This window comes from Anopheles gambiae, chromosome 3, assembly GCF_943734735.2.
Source record: "Anopheles gambiae chromosome 3, idAnoGambNW_F1_1, whole genome shotgun sequence".
Lineage (NCBI taxonomy): Eukaryota > Metazoa > Arthropoda > Insecta > Diptera > Culicidae > Anopheles > Anopheles gambiae.
Window position 1 is genome coordinate 19,489,542 of NC_064602.1, and position 21,539 is coordinate 19,511,080.

Consider the following 21,539-nt stretch of genomic DNA (forward strand, 5'->3'; position numbering starts at 1 on the left):
GAGTGACAGAAAAGGACAGTGCTGGGTGGGAAGGAGCGATGAAGGAGGGCGACAGAAGGGAACACAAGTCCACTAAACGATTGTTTACGGTGAGGTTGCACATTTATCCATCGCGGGGTTTGTTTTTTTTTCGTTCGCCATGCCACCCCTTGTCACCGCCGAAGGCCTCCCCCACCCCCCCCCCCATCCGGCGCACACAATGGAAAGAAGGTCGAACGCAAACTTATCGAATGACAGCAAAACAACAACAACACCCCCACCCCTCCTTCCTCATACGCTCTCCTCCTTCAGCCGAGCACTTTCGATTTGTTTTCGTTTGTGGCCCCTGCAAACACCACCACGTTGGCACCAAACGAATGGTAAGTAGCTTTGAATAATGCACAGAGCACCACGGAGGAGATGGCGGACACAGTTGCGTTGCGTGTGCCCACACACACACACACGTGCGTGCGCCGGGACAAAAATGCATTCCACGAGTTAGAATGTAGCAAAAAGATAAAAAAAATACGCGCCACCACCATTACCACCCGCATGCACTCGAGGGTTGGAGTTTAAAATGCGTTCAATAATTATTGGACGGTATGATAATATGATTGACTTTTGCTTTTAGGGACGGGTTGTTTACACCCGGGCGACGTTCGATTACCTTTGCAGCGCCCGTTTTGTGGCGCCACTTGAGCCACTTTCGTAGTGGTTGGTTGGCTACGCTGCACTCTAAATTGGTAAAATAAATCACGAAACTTTAGCCAGCAAAACGATCACGTGGATACATAATCAACAATATCTTTTTTATTGCCATTTTCAGTTCAGTTGGTATAAACAACTGTCCAAATTTCATCACTGAGCAAGTTTGACAGATCAGTTCAGCCTGATGCTCCTGTGGTTGGAATGTTTTAAGTTATCTAAACAACTTAAGTGAAATGAAAGAGATTCCCTGAGAGGTTCAAATCCTCTTTAAACATATAAACAACAATATGTCACAATTAAATATCAAAATATAACAAATGTCAGTGAAGAACAACCTATTCAGCGATACATAACTAAACGTTGCATTTCCTTGCTATTCCCCGCTAAGCATTGTGTTTTCACCGTGATCAAAGCGGGGAATCACACGGAAATGCATTTAATTTAATATTTAAAAATATTTCATGGTATAAATAGTTGGATAATTAAATTTCCTTTCCTTTGATGTGCCATAAGCCACATTTTGTTTAATATTCAATGAAAGATATCAACAAAAAAACACCAAATTTCACGTGCAATTTCACTCGAGCTGTAACCTGGGCTGTCAAAATTTTGCAACTCATTGTGTGCAAAAAATCAAAATACAAAATTATAAAAATGGTTGTTTGCAAAAAATAGTTTTCACAAAATTGCAAATAAATTTGTATCTAGAGTTATACTTTTAACAGAACTTTGACCACAAAAATGTATTGATTATTACAGACTTGTTGACGATTGAATTAATTTGTCACGAAACTAAGATTACACAGGATTTTTGATAATATATTACAGGGGTTTCCCGACGATTTTGAGATTCTTCACGAATTTTCTTAAATTTAATTGAAGTATCACGATTTATTATAGAGCTAATTTCAAAATTTATTAAATCGCTCCCCCCGATTTCTGGACTGTTTACATATACTGAGGGTGACACATCCAGAAATGCTTGTGAAACTGTCTATACGACTATACGACAAGATAAAATTAAAAATTCCAAAAATAGTTATAAATCATTCAAAAAGCAATGAAAAAATAAAAACTTAGAAAATCCAGTAAAAACTGGAAAATTCTGCATAAACTTGATACAATGACAGAAAATATTCATTCATTCATTTTAATGCATCAGCAATTTGAAATATCTAATAGATGATATGGAGAGACACTGTTATCAATTACCACCGGTACCGTTCCTTGCCCATGATTTTCAAAACATTCGCACCTTCTTTTGTTTCTAACTGCACAGCCAAATCAATTGGTTGCACTAACAATGGTGCTGTTAAGATGAAAATTATAAAAATCAAATAATCTCCTAGCTTCGGTGCCCCTCCAGCTCCCAACCCTTTTCGAGGTGGAAATTATTGGAAAATGGTTGACGTTTTCCATTCCCCCGCACACCGAAAACAAACACCAACAACACACGCCCGAAAGCCTTCGCCTGACGCAACCGCCCTTCACACACATTCGCCACAACCCTGTCCCTGTACCCCCCCTCCCTGTCTAGATCGCCCTTCCGTCCCTCACGGCGACCCCTTTCACCCGGCCACAAGGAAAGGGCCGGGTGAAGGGTGAAGAGAGAGAGAGAGAAGAAAACAACAACAAAAAACGGTTCGGTTGCTATCGATTCGCGCGAGCTTTGGAACGCGCAAGGAAGTGCGGGTAGCAGCGACGGCTGGCTTCTTTTAAAAAGCGTGTCAAGTTTTTGTTTTGCACACAGCACCCCCCACCCCCTCCCCCTCTTTGATTTACCCTCCACCCTTCGGATACATACGCTGTGTTTCGCTTTTGCCCAGTTGTTTCGTAACAAAAACATACACACGCGCGCGCGCACACACACACACACCCGTAGGGAAAAGGTACAGCAGCGCGCGAACGGGCACAACGCGGAATCAAAACAAAACATTGCACTCGCGCCACACAACCACACGGACACACTGTGTCGCGCGCGCTCATATACAATCAAACGCTCTCACACACATACAGCGACAGATAGGCGCGCCCTGTGAATGCAGCAGCAGCAGTATTTCATTCATACGAGCGCCTGCGCACCCCGCCAAGCACACCAGCCAACGGTACTTTCTGGCGGAGAGACTTTCCAACATTCCGACGTAATAAAAGCGAAACACGCAGCGCGAGCCCAAACAAAACTGTACACACAGCTTGGTGCTACACACTCACACACATGTAGAGCAGATTGTGAGAGGAAAATATTGAAAAAAAGATAAAATATTGGAATAAAAACGATTAAACACTCTTTTAGAACTGTATTACACTTTTGCTCTTGTACACGCACGCACGCACGCACGCAACGATGAAAAAAGAAAAAGAAAACAAAACCCAAACTCACGCACACCTAGACAGTGCACGAATTTCACAACTTTTCTCCATTTCGTGATAATGAAGGGATTTAGAAAAGAGGAACACCAGCAGTGTCTCTGTGTGCGTGTGCGGGCGCACATTTGTTGGCTGCACATGATAAAACAAAAACACGCACGAAGGTAAAACAACAGGAAACACACACATTGTGCAATTGTGTGTGTCGTCACAGAAAAATATGGTACACACAACAGGGAAAACCCCCCGCTCTCGCAAGGCTGCCCCACAAAGCAGCCATAGCAACGCGCCGCAGCGCCGACACCACCTTGCGCCACCTTCGAAAAAGAGGGCGCGAAGAAGAGGAGGCAGCAACGAACGCTTACCAACCTGTTAGGGAAGGAGCGGGGGGAGGGGGAGAGAGAGAGGAGACGTGGGGAGGACGCTGCACCTGCTACTACGATGATGATGCTGCTGCTGTTATGTTTCGGTTCGTTCGTTGATGGTGTTTTGAAGGGTTTTGAGCGAAAGCAGCACAATCATGCTTTTGAGAGAATGATGGGAGTGAGTGCGAGCGAGAGAGAGCGATGGTTGAGGTCGTGGCAAGGCTGCTGCTGCTCTGGGCGCCGCTCAACACACACACACACGCACAAAAGGCGGAAAAAAGATGGTGTTGTGTGGCTCCTCTGCCCCAGTGCGTATCATCTTCGAAATCGCGGGCTCACACACAATACACCCCGAATGGATCAACAAAACAACAACAAACAACAGGGCACTCTTTGCCATTGGATCCCAAAGATGCAATAGAAGAGAGCGAGCAAATGGAGCAAAGAGAGCTTTTTTCATATGTTTTTGGATGGTTAAAACAAAACCATGTAAATTTGTAGCTAAACTGTAAAAACAACACCGACGACTGCTGCTGGTAGCGGAGCTCTGCCAGTGTGTGCGCGCCGCGAGAAAGAGAGGAGTAGAAGGAGAGCAACAAAAATGGCGATATTCGATCTCGTGTCTGTGGCGCGCGCGTCTCGCCACGAACGAGAAGCCATTTCGTATCCACCACACACTCGCACACACCACAAAAAAAAAAAACGATTGCCATTCTAATCACAACGAACAGTTTGTACGATTATTTTCTAACCTTAAAAAAGTGTCACTTTTCATGAGACAAAAATTATCTTTTTAGTGGCAAAATATGTTGTTTCAATCGATTGTTTACGACCGCGGATGCTGGCTAAGATTGAACACACACATACACATTTACACAGCGCTTCACAAACACGCACACACACACACACACACACACATACAGGTCGAAAAATAGGCACCGAAACAAAATAAAAACACAAAACCCGCTCTTGGCCTGCTCGGTGTGGTGCATTGGCTTGTTTTCTATTATTTCCCTGCGTCTTCTTCTAATCTCCTACACACACGCACACCGCCACGAGCACGCCATGCATCGTCAAGCACACACACAAACACACACACGGGGACGGCTTTTCCTGGAACGGAGGAGGAGAGGCTCATCCTTTTGTGCTGTCGAAAAATTCCGAGAAATCCGTCAACGCGCCACGACGCGACTGCTTTGATGACGCGCTGCCCAGACCAGACCAGACACCGCACACACCCCCCCCCCCCCCCCGCCCATCCAAAACACCGTGTGTGTGTGTTGTTTATGATCGCTATCTCGTTGTGTGGTGGGGAAGAGTAGCTCGGACGTATGTGTGCTCCGTTCCGTTCCCGTTTTCCCTACACCTTGTGCACTGTTTGATTGCTTGTTTGTGTTTTTTTTTCTATTGTTATCCATTCCATAATCGGACATTTTTGTTTACCATCCACACACACACACACACACACACGTACACGTTTCTTTGCTTCACGCATTCAAAACAAAACGGCAACACGGCAGTATAAACGCACGCGCTCTTCTCTTTTGCTTTGGTTGCTGTGTTTTTTCGGGGTTTTTTTTTTTGCACAGCACCCGTGGCCGAAATGTGCGGAGGAATGGGGTCAGTGCGTGTCCTGCCACACACACACACACGCTCTCACTCACTCACTCACTCGCAGCAGCATCACATTCTCTTTCTTGCACACATGTACACACCCGCGCGACAGGCTCTTCTAACACTTGCGCGCTTTGCCCCACTGCACAGCAAAAAAAAGGCTCCAAAAACACAAAACACACGCACACGCACTGTATAATAATCTGGGCAGCGCAATCTGGCGGGCAAGTGGAAACCGATACAGAGAGAAGGCAGGCAGCGAGAAGCACAACAACCGAACACACCAAACACACCACCAGCGTAATGGAGAAGTGTTGCAGGACGGCGGTGGAAAGGTGGAAACTTACAGCCACCGAAAATATTATATCAGAGCCCAAACGCAGCAGAACCACACACAAAAAACACACACGCACACAGCACCACAGCACCAGCACGCACACCGTACACACGTTTGCCCCCGCACACGAGAAAAAAACCACACTTTCGGAGGGAAATTGAAATTTTCCACCGTCAAGTGACGCCCGGGCCAAACTAACCGTGCCGATGGATTCGGAACCACCCGCAGCTACTTACGCACCACAATCTGCACAGTTTTGCACCGTTTTACACACTTTGCCAGCGACGAAATGCGGGAGCGACACTTTTCACTCGCAGTAAAACCGCGTCCATCTTGGTTTTTTGAGTAATCACAAACTACACATTGCCTGTCTCGCTCGAGCTGGCGAGCCGAGCCACACGCACACAGACGCACACACGCTGCCACACAGCAGGCGGGTGCTTGGCAATGCGAGCGTGGCTGTGCCAAGTGGGTTGCGCTTGTGTGAGTGAGCGTTAGAGACGACAGGCGCGCACACACCAGTCCACGAGCGAATCATAACAAATCACACACACTACGGCAAACATTCGTCTGCAGCGTGTTTTCGACAAGATGGAATAGTGGGGAAAAAAGAAAAAAAAAAAACAAGCACACATACACAGGAGGGAACAAATCGTATCGCACACTGTGGCAGTATGTGGGAGCCGTTGGGATTGAGTATTGTTTTTATACCCATTTTGAGTAAAGGAGATTATTATAAACAATTAAATTAACATGAGAATTAAGCGTAAATTATACCAAAATGACGTTTTCTGCGAGTTTGGTTGTGGTTTGCGCTTTGCCATTGCTTTGCTTCTGAAAGCGCCTAAATGTATGCAATCCTGTTAGAACATTCGAATTGATCGGACCACGTGGTACGATTCTTCGTTGGTTTTTGAGTCCCTTCTTCTGTGATTGATTTGTGGAATTTAAGTTAATGCTTTATTGCGACACGTAATTGTTGTATTAAAAATTGTTTAAAAAGAGATATTAACCATCTTTTCTCTTGTTTTATTTTTGTTTCCTTCGTTAATCCATACTTTCGTTCGTTGTGTGCCGTTCTTTGACATAAACCTGGATTTCACGCCTTCAATTCTTTATCTGGATCGATCTCCGTCCTAAACCCAGGTTCGATCCTTTTTTTTAATAGTTATAGTTTGCAAATTCAGCCCAGATTACAACCTGCACAAAAATGCCAGCGTTATTTCCATCTTAATTTCTGGTCCTCTAGAATTCCTGATGTTACAAAAAGACTATGCATATCACTGGGCGATATATATCACAACTACTTTGTAAGTATATCACTTATCAAAGCTATCCGATAGCATCTGAATATCACACGTTTGGTGAGTCTAGGAGAAACGACACTCCCGAGTAATCAGTTTGATCTAGAGATGGGTAACACTGAAGAATCTGAATGATTTGTTTTCAGATCTAAATTTCATGGTTTGATATTCACAAATCCTCAAAGATTGAAGCATTTTTGAAGAAGCATGGGTATATAAAGATTCATCTATTTTTAGAAATTCATAGATATCTTATCGTTTATGTATCTCTTCAGGAATACTTTGTATCATTTATAGCTCTTGATTGTAGTGAGGTGTGTATCGATAAGCGGTTGGAATAGATGTTCGAATAAATGAAGACATGGGAACCAAGATTTTTTCGATAAATAGGCCTAAATAAGACCCTAAAAAGACCTAATGCTTACTGGATAATATTCCAAAAGGAGCGCTAGATCCTTTACTCATATTTACACTTGTAATACTTAACCAAGGCAAAAATGTTTAAAAAAAATGAGGACTCTGTAGCGCAAAAAGAACAAAAAGAAGTATCAGTAGTTTAAGTCATCTGTCGAAAATGTGAAACAACACATAGCATTAGTTATGCTTTTGCCCAAAAATAAATATATTTCATATAACATATGCCAAAAACATCCCATCAGACATCACCCGCTTTAAACGTTGCTCACTTCACGAATCCAATCGCGCACGGCGGAAACGCGCGCATTCACACCGGGCAGGCCCGGTCTGGCGCAACCGATCGCGAACGACACCACACCAACAAGCACATCGTCCACCACCAGCGGACCACCGGAGTCACCCTGGCACGAATCATGGCCACCCTCGAAGAAGCCCGCACACAGCATCATCTCCGAGATGGTGTGCGTACGCCGGTACGCCTTCTGACAGTTGTCCCGGTGAACGATCGGCAGGAAGGTAGCGCGCAGGATCAACGCCGAATGGAACCGGTTCAGCGTCTTGCCCCAGCCGGACACCAGCGCCTTCGAACCCTCGACCGGATCTTCCTCGTCCTGTTCGGGCATCTCGATCGATGCCATCGTGTCACCATCCAGCGGCAGCGGACTTTCCAGCTCCATCAGCGCAATGTCACCTTCGTTCGTGACCGGATCCCAGGCCGGATGGAGCACAACTCGTGCGACGTTGCGCAGCACACCGCCGTGCATTTTGTACGTTGAACCGGCCCGGATCGACACCTGATCGGCGGATACGCCCTCCAGACAGTGGGCAGCAGTTAGGATCCAGTCGGGCGAAATGATCGATCCACCGCAGGAAGGATGGCCTCCCTCGCGGAGCGAAATTTGGTACGGCGCCTCGGAAATGTCGATCGGGAAGCCACCGACAATTTGGGCGCGTCGGGCCGGGGCGACAAAGCCGGAAGCGACTGCAAAGGTGGAAGCGAAGAGTTGATGAGATCTTCAAACACTACCAAGCTTCATTATTGACACTTACCAGTCGCTACAGCTACTACCATAGCAAAAGCTAGTACGAATTGATTTGCCATCGTGCGCTACTTTCACCTGCTCTTTTCGTTTTATTGTTTTATGGTCAATCAATGAACTTCTTGTGATTGTAAACCAGCGAAGACTGATGATGAGACTAAGACGAAGCTTCCGATTTTATACTCCTCCGGGATATCGTCTATGCCCTGTTCTTAGTGTGTCCTAGTAGTCTTATCATAGCCGCATGCTCGACAAACACTCCACAAGCATTGATTCGAACTGTACGGAACTCGTCTTAAGAACTCATCCATTGGATTGCGTAAAGCAAGGCAGGAAACATGCGTGCATTGTACACGTGGGCTTTAGGAAGAAGATAGTACCATCGAGTACACAACCCCAGGAAGCTTACCGTAGTTGATTGAGGTTTCTAAAGCAGGTGCGCGGTTTACGTTTGATTTAAGTTTGAAGTGGCTTGCACGAAATTCAAGTTCAAGTTTAGCTGCTCTAGTTAGTAGCAATCTTATCTATAGATGTAATCTTTTAGTAAACGTATTTCCAAACGGCTGCTAGACGTGGTTTGTTTACGATTTTCAAGTGGTGCTCAATCAGAAAAGGGATAAGTATTATACACAAATCAATGTAACGAGTGCTTTGGGTGACAGGATTGCGCAAGTACACGCAACACCACACTTTGAGGATTTTGGTTTGTTTCTTGATGAAATAAAAAAAGCGTAATAAAATCTTCAAATATTGAGTAAATTTGGGTATTTTAATATTAAGGTTAGTAATTTAGTAATTTTCAACTTGGCGCTATAGAGGGCCATTCGTGACTCAAGGGTGGAGACTACGGAAGCCATCTTCTATAAGTCATCCCAGATCCTAGCATACGCTGATGGTATATACATCATTGGTCTGCGGCTCTCATATGTAGCAGAGGCCTACCAAGGGATCGAGCAGGCGGTAGAGAGCCTCGGACTGCAGATAAACGAGGCAAAGACCAAACTGATGGTGGCAACATCCGCGGGCCTACCAATAAATAATCAGAATCTACGTAGAGGTGACGTACATATAGGTGAACGCACTTTTGAAGTCGTCCAAGAATTCACCTATCTTGGGTCAAAGGTCAGCAACGACAACAGCATGGAAGCTGAGTTGCGCGCAAGGATGCTGGATGCCAACCGGTCATTCTAGAGCCTGAAAAATCAGTTCAACTCGAAGAACCTTTCGCGACGGACGAAGCTGGGACTATATAGTACCTATATAGTACCAGTACTCACATACGCCTCTGAGACATGGACACTGTCCAAATCTGACGAAGCCCTCTTAGCCGCGTTCGAGAGGAAGATGCTCAGAAGGATACTTGGCCCCGTATGTGGGAAACGACGACAGAGGAGCCGTACTAATGACGAGCTATACGAGATGTACGGCGACCTCACTGTCGTACAGCGTATCAAGCTCGCCAGGGTCCGGTGTGCTGGCCATGTTTTACGCACTCCTCGGACACTCCTGAGGCAGACCAAGACCGCAAAGCGGTTGTAGCGCCGGATAAGTAAATAAGAAATTTGGAACGATATTCAGAAGATAGTGCACCTACTACACCACGGTCTTATTAGAATTCACCGACGTCTCTGAGACATGGCTTCTGTACAAGTTTGACGAACCTGTTATAGTTAAGTTCGTGAGCAAGATTTTGAGAAGGAATGTGGCCTACATATAAGGAGCAGGATTGATTGACCTTGGATCTCACTGTCGTAATATTGATCAAGCTTGCCAGCCTCCGACAAACTACTCATATTATACCCGTAAGATCCGGGTAAGCTATCCACGAAGACAGAGAAGGTATGCTAGCTTTAAGTTGAGATAACAAAATGTTTTGAAAGCGAACATTATCAACGCGAATTTCTAGGAACTCAAGACTAAGCCACATGGTCTTCTGAACTCATCTAGTACAAACTACAGACAGAGCTTGATGGTGTCATGCACTCAATACTATTCTGACCGTAGCAGCTTAGGATAACCAAAAAATCACCTAAGCTCAGAGTCTCTGAGTCTTAGAGTCAAAGTAATTAATGGCACCGGAGTAACCAAAAACATGGTTGGTCAATATTATTAAGGATATAGATTCCGCAGTAAATGAAGATAATCAGATCCATCTCCTCAATACATTCCCTGGGTCGAGTGATGCGGCGTAATGCTTAGACAGAACTCAAATCGCTGTTTTTGTAGATCTCTGATCCTCCTTGATCTTGTTTCTCAAAAGAACCTATCATTACAAATAGCTACTTAGATATCAGTGTTGAACACAGGCGCATTGGTCGTACACTAACGCTCCGTGCTTCTTCGCTAGGCCACATAAAGAATTAACCATTAGGGGAGATTTTTAGGACCGTTGCTAAGATCCAACCAATGTGAACAGAGTATTCGCCTCTTAAGCCCTTCCAGCTCACAAATCCTTTCTGCAAATTGCTTCCTATCCAAAGAATGGAAAAGCCTTTGCGGATAAAAAAGAGGTTCTGTTTGATTTCAGAGAAGTTGAAATACTTCAAACTACAAATATTCACACCTTTCCATCTTGAATATTGTTTATTTACTTATATAGAGTATCTAGAGCTTGCTCTGTAGACTTTCATAGAATTTGACTTTGATAGAATAGATGGAATTTGATTTGAATTTGAAATTCTAAAGATTTTCATCTACCACTAAGAGCGTTAATTCGTATTGTTCTGATTAGAGGATTATTCTGAATGTTCTGGAAAATACCACCAATATGCATGCTTAGGAAACACATAAAACTCTTCTTAGACAAGCAAATTGAACCCTTAGAAGCATGTTTGCAGCTGATCTGCTTCCATTACTGCTGAAAGGCTGCTCCTTCCACTTACAACAACCGTAATGCCATCAAAGATAAGCCTTGCTCTAAACCCTGACGCACTGTAATAATAATTACTATTAATTTAATCATACATAAGTGATAATTACCATTTCAGCGCCATCGGTTAACTCCCTTTACCCCCAAAAAAAAAACCATATTGAACGCCATCATCTTGGCCCCCCCCTTCATTTACCCATCGATTTTTGAACCGGCTGCCGGTTGGCGGGAAAATACGTGACAAAATTTCACAATCTCCCAACCCCAACCCCGAATGCTCCGTATTGCGCCGTTAACGCGGCACCGAATCGATTTCACCGCCCCACCACGCTGCTGCTGTTCCCACCCATCACCCATCACAAGGAAAATAGCGCCACCCGAAGAAATTGCGCCTTATTTTTCGCATCGTGCGTACGCGCCACACTTTTGCCCTTTTACACACAAACACGCGCGCGCGCGCGTATGTGTGGGTAAGCAGGAGGAAAACCCACGTTAACGTGTGTGTGTGTGAGTAGGTCTTGTGATGGGAAAAGGGAAATGAAACAACCAGGGGGAAAACAGGGCAACATCATCATCATCCCGTGTGCGGGATCGTACGCTTTGCGGGAGATGAAACACACACGATGGCGGCAAGTGATATGGCTTATCGCGAGATTTAGGAATTTTGAACCATTTTTCCATGATTCCAAGCAATGTTGCAATGTTGCAAAAACGAGCTTCTAATTACACGCGCATCCCCACCAATATGCGGCGTTTGCTGTTTTCGGGATTTGCGTAGAGAAAGAGAGAGAGAGAGAGAGAACGCGCGCGTTTCGGCAACGCCCATTAGCAACGGGCTTTTCTCACTAATCACACCGCTTGTTGGAGTAGGCTTTGGAGCCGGATGGTGCATAATGTTGCGGCGGTAGTATCACATACACACGTACGGAAGAAGACGGTGGTGGTGGTGGTGGTGGTGACGTAAGCGTATTGTGTTTGAGAGAAGTCAACATGAGAAATCCCATTTTCCAATTTCCAAACTCATGCAAAGCACCACTAGGCAGCAGCAGAAGATCCGGTGCTGCCGACAGGTCGGTTTGCCGCTCACACACTGCGGTGGACCAATTATCGGGCACCAGCAGCGTGTGTGTGTGTGTGGGTATCGATTAGTACACGCCAGTCTATTTATAAACAAATTGTCCTAGATACCGACCCCTAGCGGAACCGCGTCATATCCGCCCGTTTTTCGCTACCAGGCGCCAAGGCCGGACACAGCCGAAGCTGGGTATGCGCGCGGTGTTGGTGGAAATTACGTGCGGGAGGGACTGTGAAGTGGGCAGCGACTTGTGCCACCACCTTGTGCATGTTGTTCCCGGTTCCATTCCCCACACACACACACCACGAGGCGTTTGGAAAATGGAGCAACATTTTGGAGACGTAATAAAAGAGCGGGCTAGCAGCAGGACACCCGCGCGAGTCCCTTTGGAGGATATGATGGCGCACGCTGGAGCTGGAGCGGTCAAAGGGATGAAGGCCCGTAGTAAAAACCCCTCACACAACACACATATACGCCGGCGCGGCAGACACGCAGTGCCACTGAAAAGGGAGAAAAAGAGAGAGAGTGAGAGAGAGAGTTAATCGATTGTGAGGGTTGTTTTGGTGGAAACAAAAGGAGACAGGACGTCCCACGGGCGTATGCATTCGGGTAGGTTATGTGCCACACGGTGAGAGCACCACCGAGCGGCAACCCTCAACGCTGCGCCCAGCAGCCCCGATCGGTCTGCTACTGGTTTCTGTTGCCTGCGTCGTCGTCGCCCGACCATCCACAACACACAACGGGTGAGGTTGGTGGTGTACGCAGCATACGTTCCTTGTTTTTCCTTCAGCCCGGTGTGTGTATACGTTATTGCGTCGTTCTGTTTTTGTATATTTTTAACACGGAAGATGGTTTAAAAACCTGGAAGCAGGATCAATTAAACTAGACGCCGACCCCGGGGCCAAGCAGTGCCAAAAGGGTTTTGCTCCGGAAAAGGGTGTATGTGGAGTTGAGCACAATTGGCTCGAATACGTCATCGTTGCGCGTTCATTACGCAAGTACGCATATTCATTTTAAATTTAGCTGCTAGTAGGGGAAAGCGGGGCCAAATGGGCAGCTTCTATTTTAGCATTACTTCACTTCAAAGACACATTACAAATGCTCTAAATATATTCATTGGAGTGTTCTATGAACACCATGTAAGTTTTTTATAACCATTTAATAACAAATAACCAAAAAAAAATGCAAAATAAGATGAGGTAGCATATTGATGTAATATTTGCTGTTTCGAAAATAAGCTTAAACCAGTGTCACAGCGATGCTTAGAAGTTTTACATGGTATATTTTTTAAAGATATGATATTTCTATATATTCCTGATATTTGTCTGAAGAAAGCAAGGCAATTGAATGCGAAACGGTGTAAGTTTTCACATGATCAGAATGTTTGTACCCAAAAGCGCTCTCTCTCTCTCTCTCTCTGGCCGGGTTTCAGTTTTCAATTTTCAACCCGCGACGCCCTTTGTAAGAGTAATTATTTTTTATGCAATGAGACGCTTCATCTGTGTTTTTTCAATCGCCTTATCTCATCAGAGACTAACGTGTTTGCTTTTTCGTTTTTGGGTAATGTTACACACGTGGGGTATAATGGGCAGTTACTCTTGAGACAAAATGGACAGATGCTTCTAACATACGGCGTTTGGTGAGACTATGGTGTTGTATTTGTCCCCACAATAATGGTAACAGGCATTGCTTTAAAAGATTCGGTTTTGTAGATTAAAACGTGTAAAAACAGTTTTAATTTTGATAACATGATTTTGGAAGAATTTTAACGGCTTTCCTGGACAGCAGGAATGTATAGGACGAGAATACATTTCACGAAACGTGCGCAAAGCATCTACTATTAGCAAAGCGCAGTTGTTGTGGCCCATATTGCCCCAGTGTTTGGACGTTTCATGTTTTGTTTACATGTGCCCGTTTTGCCCTGCGTGTCAAAATAGCATCTCGTAAAACATCAACTTTTATTTTACACTTTTTTGATGCAATTAAGTTATTTTCAGGCTATGTTGGAATTTTAATCCATAGATAAATGATGGAAGCATGTAACAATGTAAGAATAAGTTATGTTTTGTGGCCTTTTCAAAGGAATATTCAGTAAACTGCTTAACAGGCCCATTTTGTCCCGCTTTCCCCTAAGGGATGCAGCAGCAACAGCAGCAAATTTTGTATAACGTTGAATGTTCTGACTTTCGGTTTATGTTCAGTGATTATATATATATTCACGAAGAGAATTCACTCCGCCCTGGAATATTATTGATTGAAGATATGATTGAAACAGCACTGAAAGTAAAAATAATATAAAATTAGCGAAAAAATGCCATTAAGACTGCAGTTATTGTCCGACATACGCTATTAATGAGAATTTAGTAATTAAAGTCGAAATCGAAATTTAATCTATGGGAATTGTAAAAATTGTTCTTTAAATATTTTCTTAACTTACTTAATCTCTTCTTCTCTAATTGCGTATGGCCATTAAAACCGATTTTTCAAGCTCTAAGAATCAATAAGATAAGTTAATGATGAAATATACTTCTATTTTTCGGATGATTCGATCCAAGGCACTGGCACTTTACAGCACAATTTTCTTATTAATCTTCTGTTTATTTCATACACGATTTTCTTTTCTTCTGTTTTTGGTCCACAATTGAGCATCTTCCACAAATTCTTATAACATCAACATCAGTCTTTGGAATTCAATCTTTGCTTAAGAGTAACAAAAGCTTACCCCCTCCTTTCAAAGATGTACAGTTCATAGTTTTAACAGTTAACATTGCATTGTAATTTTCTTGAAGTTTTACTTCTTAAATTCACTTACGAGATCCAGCCCTGAAGTAATTATTGATTTGCCAAGTTTTGTGAAAAAAAAACATAATTCGTTTAATCCAAACTACATCTTATTGACTTAAATTCAATTCAATAAAACAACAAAATGAATGAACTATAAAATGGTAGAGATAGTCCATAAGTAAGATATTACACGATATCAAATGTCTCATAAGTGTTGGAGACCGCTTTTTATACTAATTCCAGCACACGCTAGTTTCGCGGATTAAAGACGGGTAAGAAAAAAATAGCGTAATAGAAAAATAGGTTTTTAAAAGATTTTGTTTGTTTCAGCTTTAATTCAGATTCTTGAACGTTCCTACCAACGAAAATAAGAATCTCTCTTGTTCTTAAAATTTGTTCGCAAGAGGTGAATAATATAAAAATAAAATAGATGAAGCTTTTCCCTTCTCTACGAGCTAAAGGACGTTTTAATGCTAAAAATGTAAATAAATTGACGTGATCTGTTAAGGCACTTGGGTTCGTTATGCATCTCTCTATTGGTATAACCCATAAATTCTAACCCATGGCTAATTCTTAGTTCAATGAATGTATAATAAGTTCACGATTGTACAGCTCAACGGAAAGAGGTTAATACATCTGTGTGTTATATCAGTGTGTGTCAGTAACGTGTGTAGAAACGAGATTGAATTCCGTAATGTTAATAGTGAAAAATAAAGAAGAGAAATTTGCATGCATGCGCGAAGCTGCATGTGTATCAAGTAGCATATAGAAAAAGAGACAAATTCGGAAAGGGAATTTGAGATGAACAACACAATTCGCAAAAAATACTCCCTTTGCCGCTCCAAAGTGTGCGCCTTCTTACAGGTAGAACAGCTTGTCGTTCAACGATTCCGCCGGCATTCGCTTGACCGACTGTCCAACAAGATACGCCAGCTTGTGTGCGTACTGCGTGTGCGTGCAAAGAAAAAAAGGAAAGTAAACATTAGCTTCAGTGTGTGTGTCACTCCCAAAGGATCTGCTCCGTCCAACCTACCTGACAGCACGCCGGCACACGAATCGTGCCGGTCCAGTTGTAGTACATGTAGCACATCTTGTAGCTCAGCTGCTGCAGAATGTCGGGCGAAAACTTGGAATCGTCCCGCAGCACGATGTAATGCGTCGGTGTCACCGTGCCCATCTGCACCGTCTGCGATACGAGGAAAAAGTCAAACATGTACCGCCGTGTGACCGTGTTGTCCAGCACGGTACCGGGCGGTGCATTCGCTTGCCCATCGCCATCCCCACCACCGCGGCTCATCGTGAACAGGCGCGTAATGATGCGCTTCTGCACCACGATGAACGTAATCTTCGGCTCGTAGTCCGGCTGGACCAGCTTGCAGGCCGCCTGCAGCTGCGGTATCTCGTAGTCCAGGCAAATGTTTGTCTGCTCGTCGCTGACACCGTCGCGGAAAATGATGATCCTGTCCGGCAGGTGGCAGTTGCGCCGCTGGTACGCCTGCAGCGTCTTCTCGAGCGACACGCACAGCCCGTTCAGGATTTCCTCCTTCCGCTCCTGCACGGTCGCCCGCGAGTACCAGTGCGTGAAGGCAGCGTCGAGCGAACCGACGAACGCGGCCACCGAGTTGGAGCGCTGCTTCGCCTCGTGGTACGTGTCAATGCCACAGATCATGGTGCGTTTGATCGGCACGCGGACGCCCCACAGCGACCCACCGAGCTTGCAGTTCATCTGCAGCAGCACCTTCAGCACGACCGACCGGTTGCGCTTCTCGTTCGCGAGCGTGCGCGCGTTGATGACCTGCGACGGGATCGGCACCTCCGTGCAGAGGATGCGCTTGATCGCGGCGTACCGATCGTCCCGGGACGTTGGGCAAATGATGACCACGATCTGGGTGCCGGGGCGGATGCGGGTGCGCAGCGCCTGCACGTACAGGTTGGTGGCGTCCTGCGGCAGCACTTCGACCTGCGGTTGGGCGACTTCCAACCCGAGCAGCTTGCAGGTACGCTTCACGCAATCGCGGAACACGGACGCGTGCTGCTCGTCGCGCTGCGTGTACAGCAGCATCCACTGGCGGATGTGGACGATCTCCAGCATCGGATTGTTGGTGACCTGGCGGGTGTAGTCGACGTTCGGGCCGGCGCTGCCTACCACACCGCCGCCGGACGTGATGTTTTCGGGCGGGAGCTGCCGACCCATCATCACCTTCGGGGTGATCATCAGCTCGAGCCCCCAGGAGGAGAGCAGCTTGCGGGCGGCTTCGTTTTTGTTCACATTCTCGCAAAACTGGCGCATCGCGACGAGGCGCTGGTTCGGTGTGATGCGCGTGTACGTCGCAATATCGCGCATTACCTGGGGGGGAAGGGAAAGAGGAGAAGAAATTTGAATTACCTCATGATGATCAGCATTTAGCAATGAGTATTTTTAAAATTTAAATATAACGAAAGGTAGCAGGTTACATTCCCATGACTAATTAGCTATCAGTAACCAAAGCTTGATTTAAAATATTGTGTGTAATTACACCTTTCTTCAATAAAATTCAACATTTAACGTAAAATTTCGTCATCCACTGTTGATATTCAAATTGAACCGTGAACGCACAACAAAAAAGGAAAGCAACATTATATTCATTTATAGGGGAAGTCAGGGTTGGTTCGACACTGTGGGTAAGTTCGACATCTTGCCGTTTTAGTATTTATAAAACTTTGTGAAGAAAGAAATTGGTACACCTAATTTATATTAACTGTTATGAATATCTGAGATTTTTTTACATTCAACAAAATTATAGTTTCCGTGTTAATAGTATTGTTTTATAAACACTATTGATTAGTTCTGTATCAAAGGGCGTAATTTTTATATTAAACTATATAGTATAAAATGTCACTAAAACTTGTGCGGCCAATGGGGGTAAAATCGACACCCCACTTGGTAGTAGTGTAATGCTTATTTGTAGCATGTTAACATTTTTCTTTACATCGTAATTTGAAAGTGTCAATATTTTCTACAGATGTCCCGAAACTATGTACGGCAAAAGTAATGATCAAACACTGAGCAAATAACAAAAACACCTTAGAAGCTTTAAAACTTGCAATGTCAACAAACCAAGGAGCTTATCATTATAGAATTTAGCTATCATTCTCTCATAGAACGTTTGCCAAACTCGGACTCAAAAAATATACTTAATACATGGTTTCTTCTTCTTCTTCTTTGGCACAACAACCGATGTCGGTCAAGGCCTGCCTGTACCCACTTGTAGGCTTTGGCTTTGAGTGACTAATTGATTTCCCCCCATAGCAGGATAGTCAGTCCTACGTATGGCGGCGCAGTCTATTTGGGGATTGAACCCATGACGGGCATGTTGTTAAGTCGTACGAGTTGACGACTGTACTACGAGACCGGCTAAATACATGGTTTAGGCTTATTAAAATTAATATTGTTATGGCTTTGACTGTATTTTAGGCTTACTTTAGGTCGGTTTAGGCTTAGCTGAAGAGAAAAATAGTAGAAAAATATTCGTCTTTTGGCTTTTGAGTTGGCAGGGAAAAATAAAATTGAGCACGCTTTTCGATTTTATGAAAAAAAGATTACTGGAAGATACTGGCTGCAAGGTTATTTTTAAAGTAATCTTAACCATTCATTCTATAAACCAGATGCTATCTCCACAGCTTCTACTATATGGAGTCTGGTCCTATGCTATTTGTAACGAAATATTTGTTCTTGTTTGTAACTTCATTTCTTTCGCATATTTCAAAAATGTTTCGTGTTAATTTTTCTTAAAATTGGTACAAAATACTTTGTTGAACTTCAATGAAAAACAACCGGCCATCAGAGTATGTTATTTTAACAATTATAATCAATGTGTCGAAATTACCCAACAAGGTGTCTGCAGTCTTGATGCAAAAAAACACCCTTTTTTTAATTATTATCAAAATGTTATCAAAATCAATGCAGAACCCGTAGTTTCTCTTAATATTGTACATAATGAATCAAAAAAGACATTTTCGATATCTAATAGTAAGTTTACATTGGCAAAATTATTGCAATCAGGGGAAACCCCTTAAGGTGTCGAAACTACCCCCAGTTCCCCTAATCTATAAACTGATCAAATTTCGGTTTAAAAAATCTCAAAAAAGTTAAATATAATAAATAATAATAAATAGTTAAATAAATAATAACAATAAATGGTTAAATTAAAATATTAATAAATAATAAAATAAAGAATTACGTTCAGTTTTCCTCGATCACTACGTATTATGCAACTCATAATAAACAAATCGTAATTAGTCTCTCATAGAAACTTAATCGATATTGTTTTAGAGCCGTAATTTAAAAAAAAGTAAAAAGTTCAAAATAAACTGTTGAAATATCGAATTAGCCGGAATTTTTGTAAATATTTACAATCAAAACAAGGAACTATATACTTTAACCATTTCCAGACCAATTTGGCATTTCCAATCTACACTCCCAAAACGTACCTTATGATCGTTTCGCATCTCATCGGTCAACCCAGTGAGGAAGCAAATCTCCGGCACCAGGCAAACAATCATCTCCTCCGGCTCGGTCTTCCCCACCACGCGCCGCTCCGACCGGTTCAGCAACAGTGGCTGCTGGTGGTCCTTAATTTCCAGCCCGTACTGCTCCTTGTAGTACTCCACGTACGAGATGTCCCGCTCCCCGTACCGGAACGTGCTGAGCGGGTTCGTGTCGAAGCACACATCGTCGATGCGGTACGTTTTCTTGTTGTACCGCGTCAGCACGACCGCCCCGAGCAGCGACTTGAGCACATTCTCCCTAAACTGGCCACCGCGGGCCTGGGCCAGCATCTTGATGTGCGTGTACACGGTCGTTTGCATCAGCACGCGGTGCGTTACGTCCAGGTTCAGCATCAGCCCGCCCTCGAACTCGTTCACCGCCGTCACGAACCCGGGCCAAATCTCCAGCTTGTGCTGCGGTATGATGCGGGCCTGCGTCGGATCGAAGTGCTTGCGGCCCATCTCGGACAGCTGCAGCATGTACATGATGCGCCGGAACAGCTTGTTGTAGAACGCCACATTCTGGCTCATCTGCTGCTGCACGCGGAACACCACCGACAGCGTGACGGGCGTACCCTCGGTCGGATGTTGGGACGTCAGCTTGAACCGCTCCTGCTCCAACGCTTTCGGCAGCAGCAGTATGTGCCCGTCGAACGTGTACGCCGTGCCGAACACGTCCTTGTGGCTGTCGATGCACCGCTGGCGGGTGCGCTTCGCATCGATCGGCGGGCTAAAGTCGACCGTGTACAGGAAGATACCGCGATCCGGCTCGCACTTCAGCTCCATGAAGTTGCCCATCAGGTGCAGCGGGTTGCCCTCCTTTCCGATGCGTATGACCGGCTCGCCCTGCTCCTTGCATTCGCGCAGCACAAACGAATCCTCCGCCTTGGTAACGTCCGACGCCTGCCTTGATGCGACCGACCGAGCGTCGCTGTCCTTGATCGATGCCGTTCCCGCTCCGGAAGTGGCCGACGAGATCGGAACGGTCGTATCCGCCGGTGGCTCTACCGTGGCCGCGGTCGGGGCGGCTTGGCTTAGCAGCTTCTGCAAAAATCGGCCCCGTCCTCCCATGACGAGGTTTTCCATCGGCGTCACCAGCGGTGCTGCCGCATCGGCCGGCGGTGCCATCGTCACGCCAAGCGACGAAAGTGCCCATGCTCGTCCACGGCCTTGAACTGGCAACGGTGCGGTCGGTTCCTCGCCGCTGGTCGTTACGCCCGTGCGGTACCCACTGTCGAGGTTCTGTGACGTAGCGTTCGCCGAATCGTTGTTCGAGCCACCGATCGACGAGGAGGATTCTATTATCGACCGAAAAAAGTCCTTCCGTGAACTCATCTCGGAGCAGTCTATACACGGAGGAGGAGGAGGAGAGTCCCTGGTCACAGGCAAGAGATGAAACACGCACGGTTTTTGATATCAAAGCTTCCCTTTTTCACGATTTTCACACGCGCTATCTGTCCGCTTCATGCAGATCGGCAGCGGTCAAAGAACCTTCGATTATTAAGCCGGAGAACAATGCGAAACGTGCGTTCTTCGCGAGAAATTGCCACAGCGAGTTCTATTGTGTTGTTGCGAGCAGAGTGGCCAGATTATTTTTGCGGTTTTCGGTAGGCGCATCAAAATTTTATCGGTAGTTTTCGTTAGGCTGGAGATGGAAGCTAATCTGTGGATCAAGCGGAATCAAAAATATTGATTTCGTCGGACGCCGCATCCGATTTTATCTGTCAAACTAAATGTGTGGTTTTTTGTAGGAACAATCTCAACTTAATTTTTCATAATCGTTATATTATTAAAATCATTCAAATAATCGCAATATGATACGAAAAGCGTTTGACAGGACGTGCGATTAAATCGCATGCGATGGAGCACAGACACGGGCCTTAGTTGTCTCTATTGAACTTCTGGTTCCAGTTGCTAGTGATTTCCATATAGAGTTTTATACATTAAGTGATTTGGAAAATGGTTATATGACTTTTTGGTTAATATTACGAAAAAATCTGTGATTTTCGGTAGGATAAATGAAAAATCGGTAGTTTTAGGGGGCTCATCTGTGAATCGGTAGGCGTATAAAAAATCGGTAGGAATACAGATAAATCGGTATTTCTGGTCACTCTGGTTGCGAGGCGAAACTTGACAGCGCGTAGCTGTCAGCG

At 44.8% G+C, this 21,539-nt stretch overlaps 3 protein-coding genes across 11 annotated transcripts in view; all 3 read right to left on the reverse strand.

Moving 5' to 3' along the window:
- Positions 1–5,761, reverse strand: part of LOC5668075 (insulin receptor substrate 1) — a 216,589-nt gene extending 210,828 nt beyond the window's left edge. For 5 of the 9 annotated variants that reach the window (XM_061659760.1, XM_061659763.1, XM_061659762.1 and 2 more), the window contains exon 1: positions 5,611–5,740. The gene's annotated coding sequence lies outside the window, so the exon portion shown is untranslated. Of the gene's footprint in view, positions 1–5,569 lie in introns of all 9 variants that reach the window. The other 4 variants (XM_061659766.1, XM_061659765.1, XM_061659756.1 and 1 more) reach the window with 3 other exon arrangements.
- Positions 5,762–7,272: 1,511 nt separating this feature from the next.
- Positions 7,273–8,397, reverse strand: LOC1279828 (trypsin-4-like). Its single transcript, XM_319603.5, has 2 exons — positions 8,142–8,397; positions 7,273–8,073 (listed from the first exon to the last, which is right to left on the reverse strand). The coding sequence occupies exons 1-2, from the start codon at positions 8,191–8,193 to the stop codon at positions 7,346–7,348; spliced, it is 780 nt and encodes a 259-aa protein (XP_319603.2). The 5' UTR covers positions 8,194–8,397; the 3' UTR covers positions 7,273–7,345.
- A 6,255-nt stretch (positions 8,398–14,652) lies between these two features.
- On the reverse strand, positions 14,653–21,000 carry LOC1279829 (protein argonaute-3). Its single transcript, XM_319604.5, has 3 exons — positions 19,330–21,000; positions 15,893–17,206; positions 14,653–15,804 (listed from the first exon to the last, which is right to left on the reverse strand). The coding sequence occupies exons 1-3, from the start codon at positions 20,719–20,721 to the stop codon at positions 15,718–15,720; spliced, it is 2,793 nt and encodes a 930-aa protein (XP_319604.5). The 5' UTR covers positions 20,722–21,000; the 3' UTR covers positions 14,653–15,717.
- Between the last annotated feature and the right edge of the window lie 539 nt (positions 21,001–21,539).

Excerpts from the sequence above, each read along its gene's own strand:
- LOC1279828 (XM_319603.5), bottom strand. The coding sequence starts at position 8,193 with ATGGCAAATCAATTCGTACTAGCTTTTGCTATGGTAGTAGCTGTAGCG. Across the intron at positions 8,074-8,141 it reads GGTAGTAGCTGTAGCGACTG|TCGCTTCCGGCTTTGTCGCC; the intron begins GTAAGTGTCAAT and ends CCACCTTTGCAG.
- LOC1279829 (XM_319604.5), bottom strand. The coding sequence starts at position 20,721 with ATGAGTTCACGGAAGGACTTTTTTCGGTCGATAATAGAATCCTCCTCG. Across the intron at positions 17,207-19,329 it reads AGATGCGAAACGATCATAAG|GTAATGCGCGATATTGCGAC; the intron begins GTACGTTTTGGG and ends CTTCCCCCCCAG. Across the intron at positions 15,805-15,892 it reads GTGTGCCGGCGTGCTGTCAG|TACGCACACAAGCTGGCGTA; the intron begins GTAGGTTGGACG and ends ACGCACACGCAG.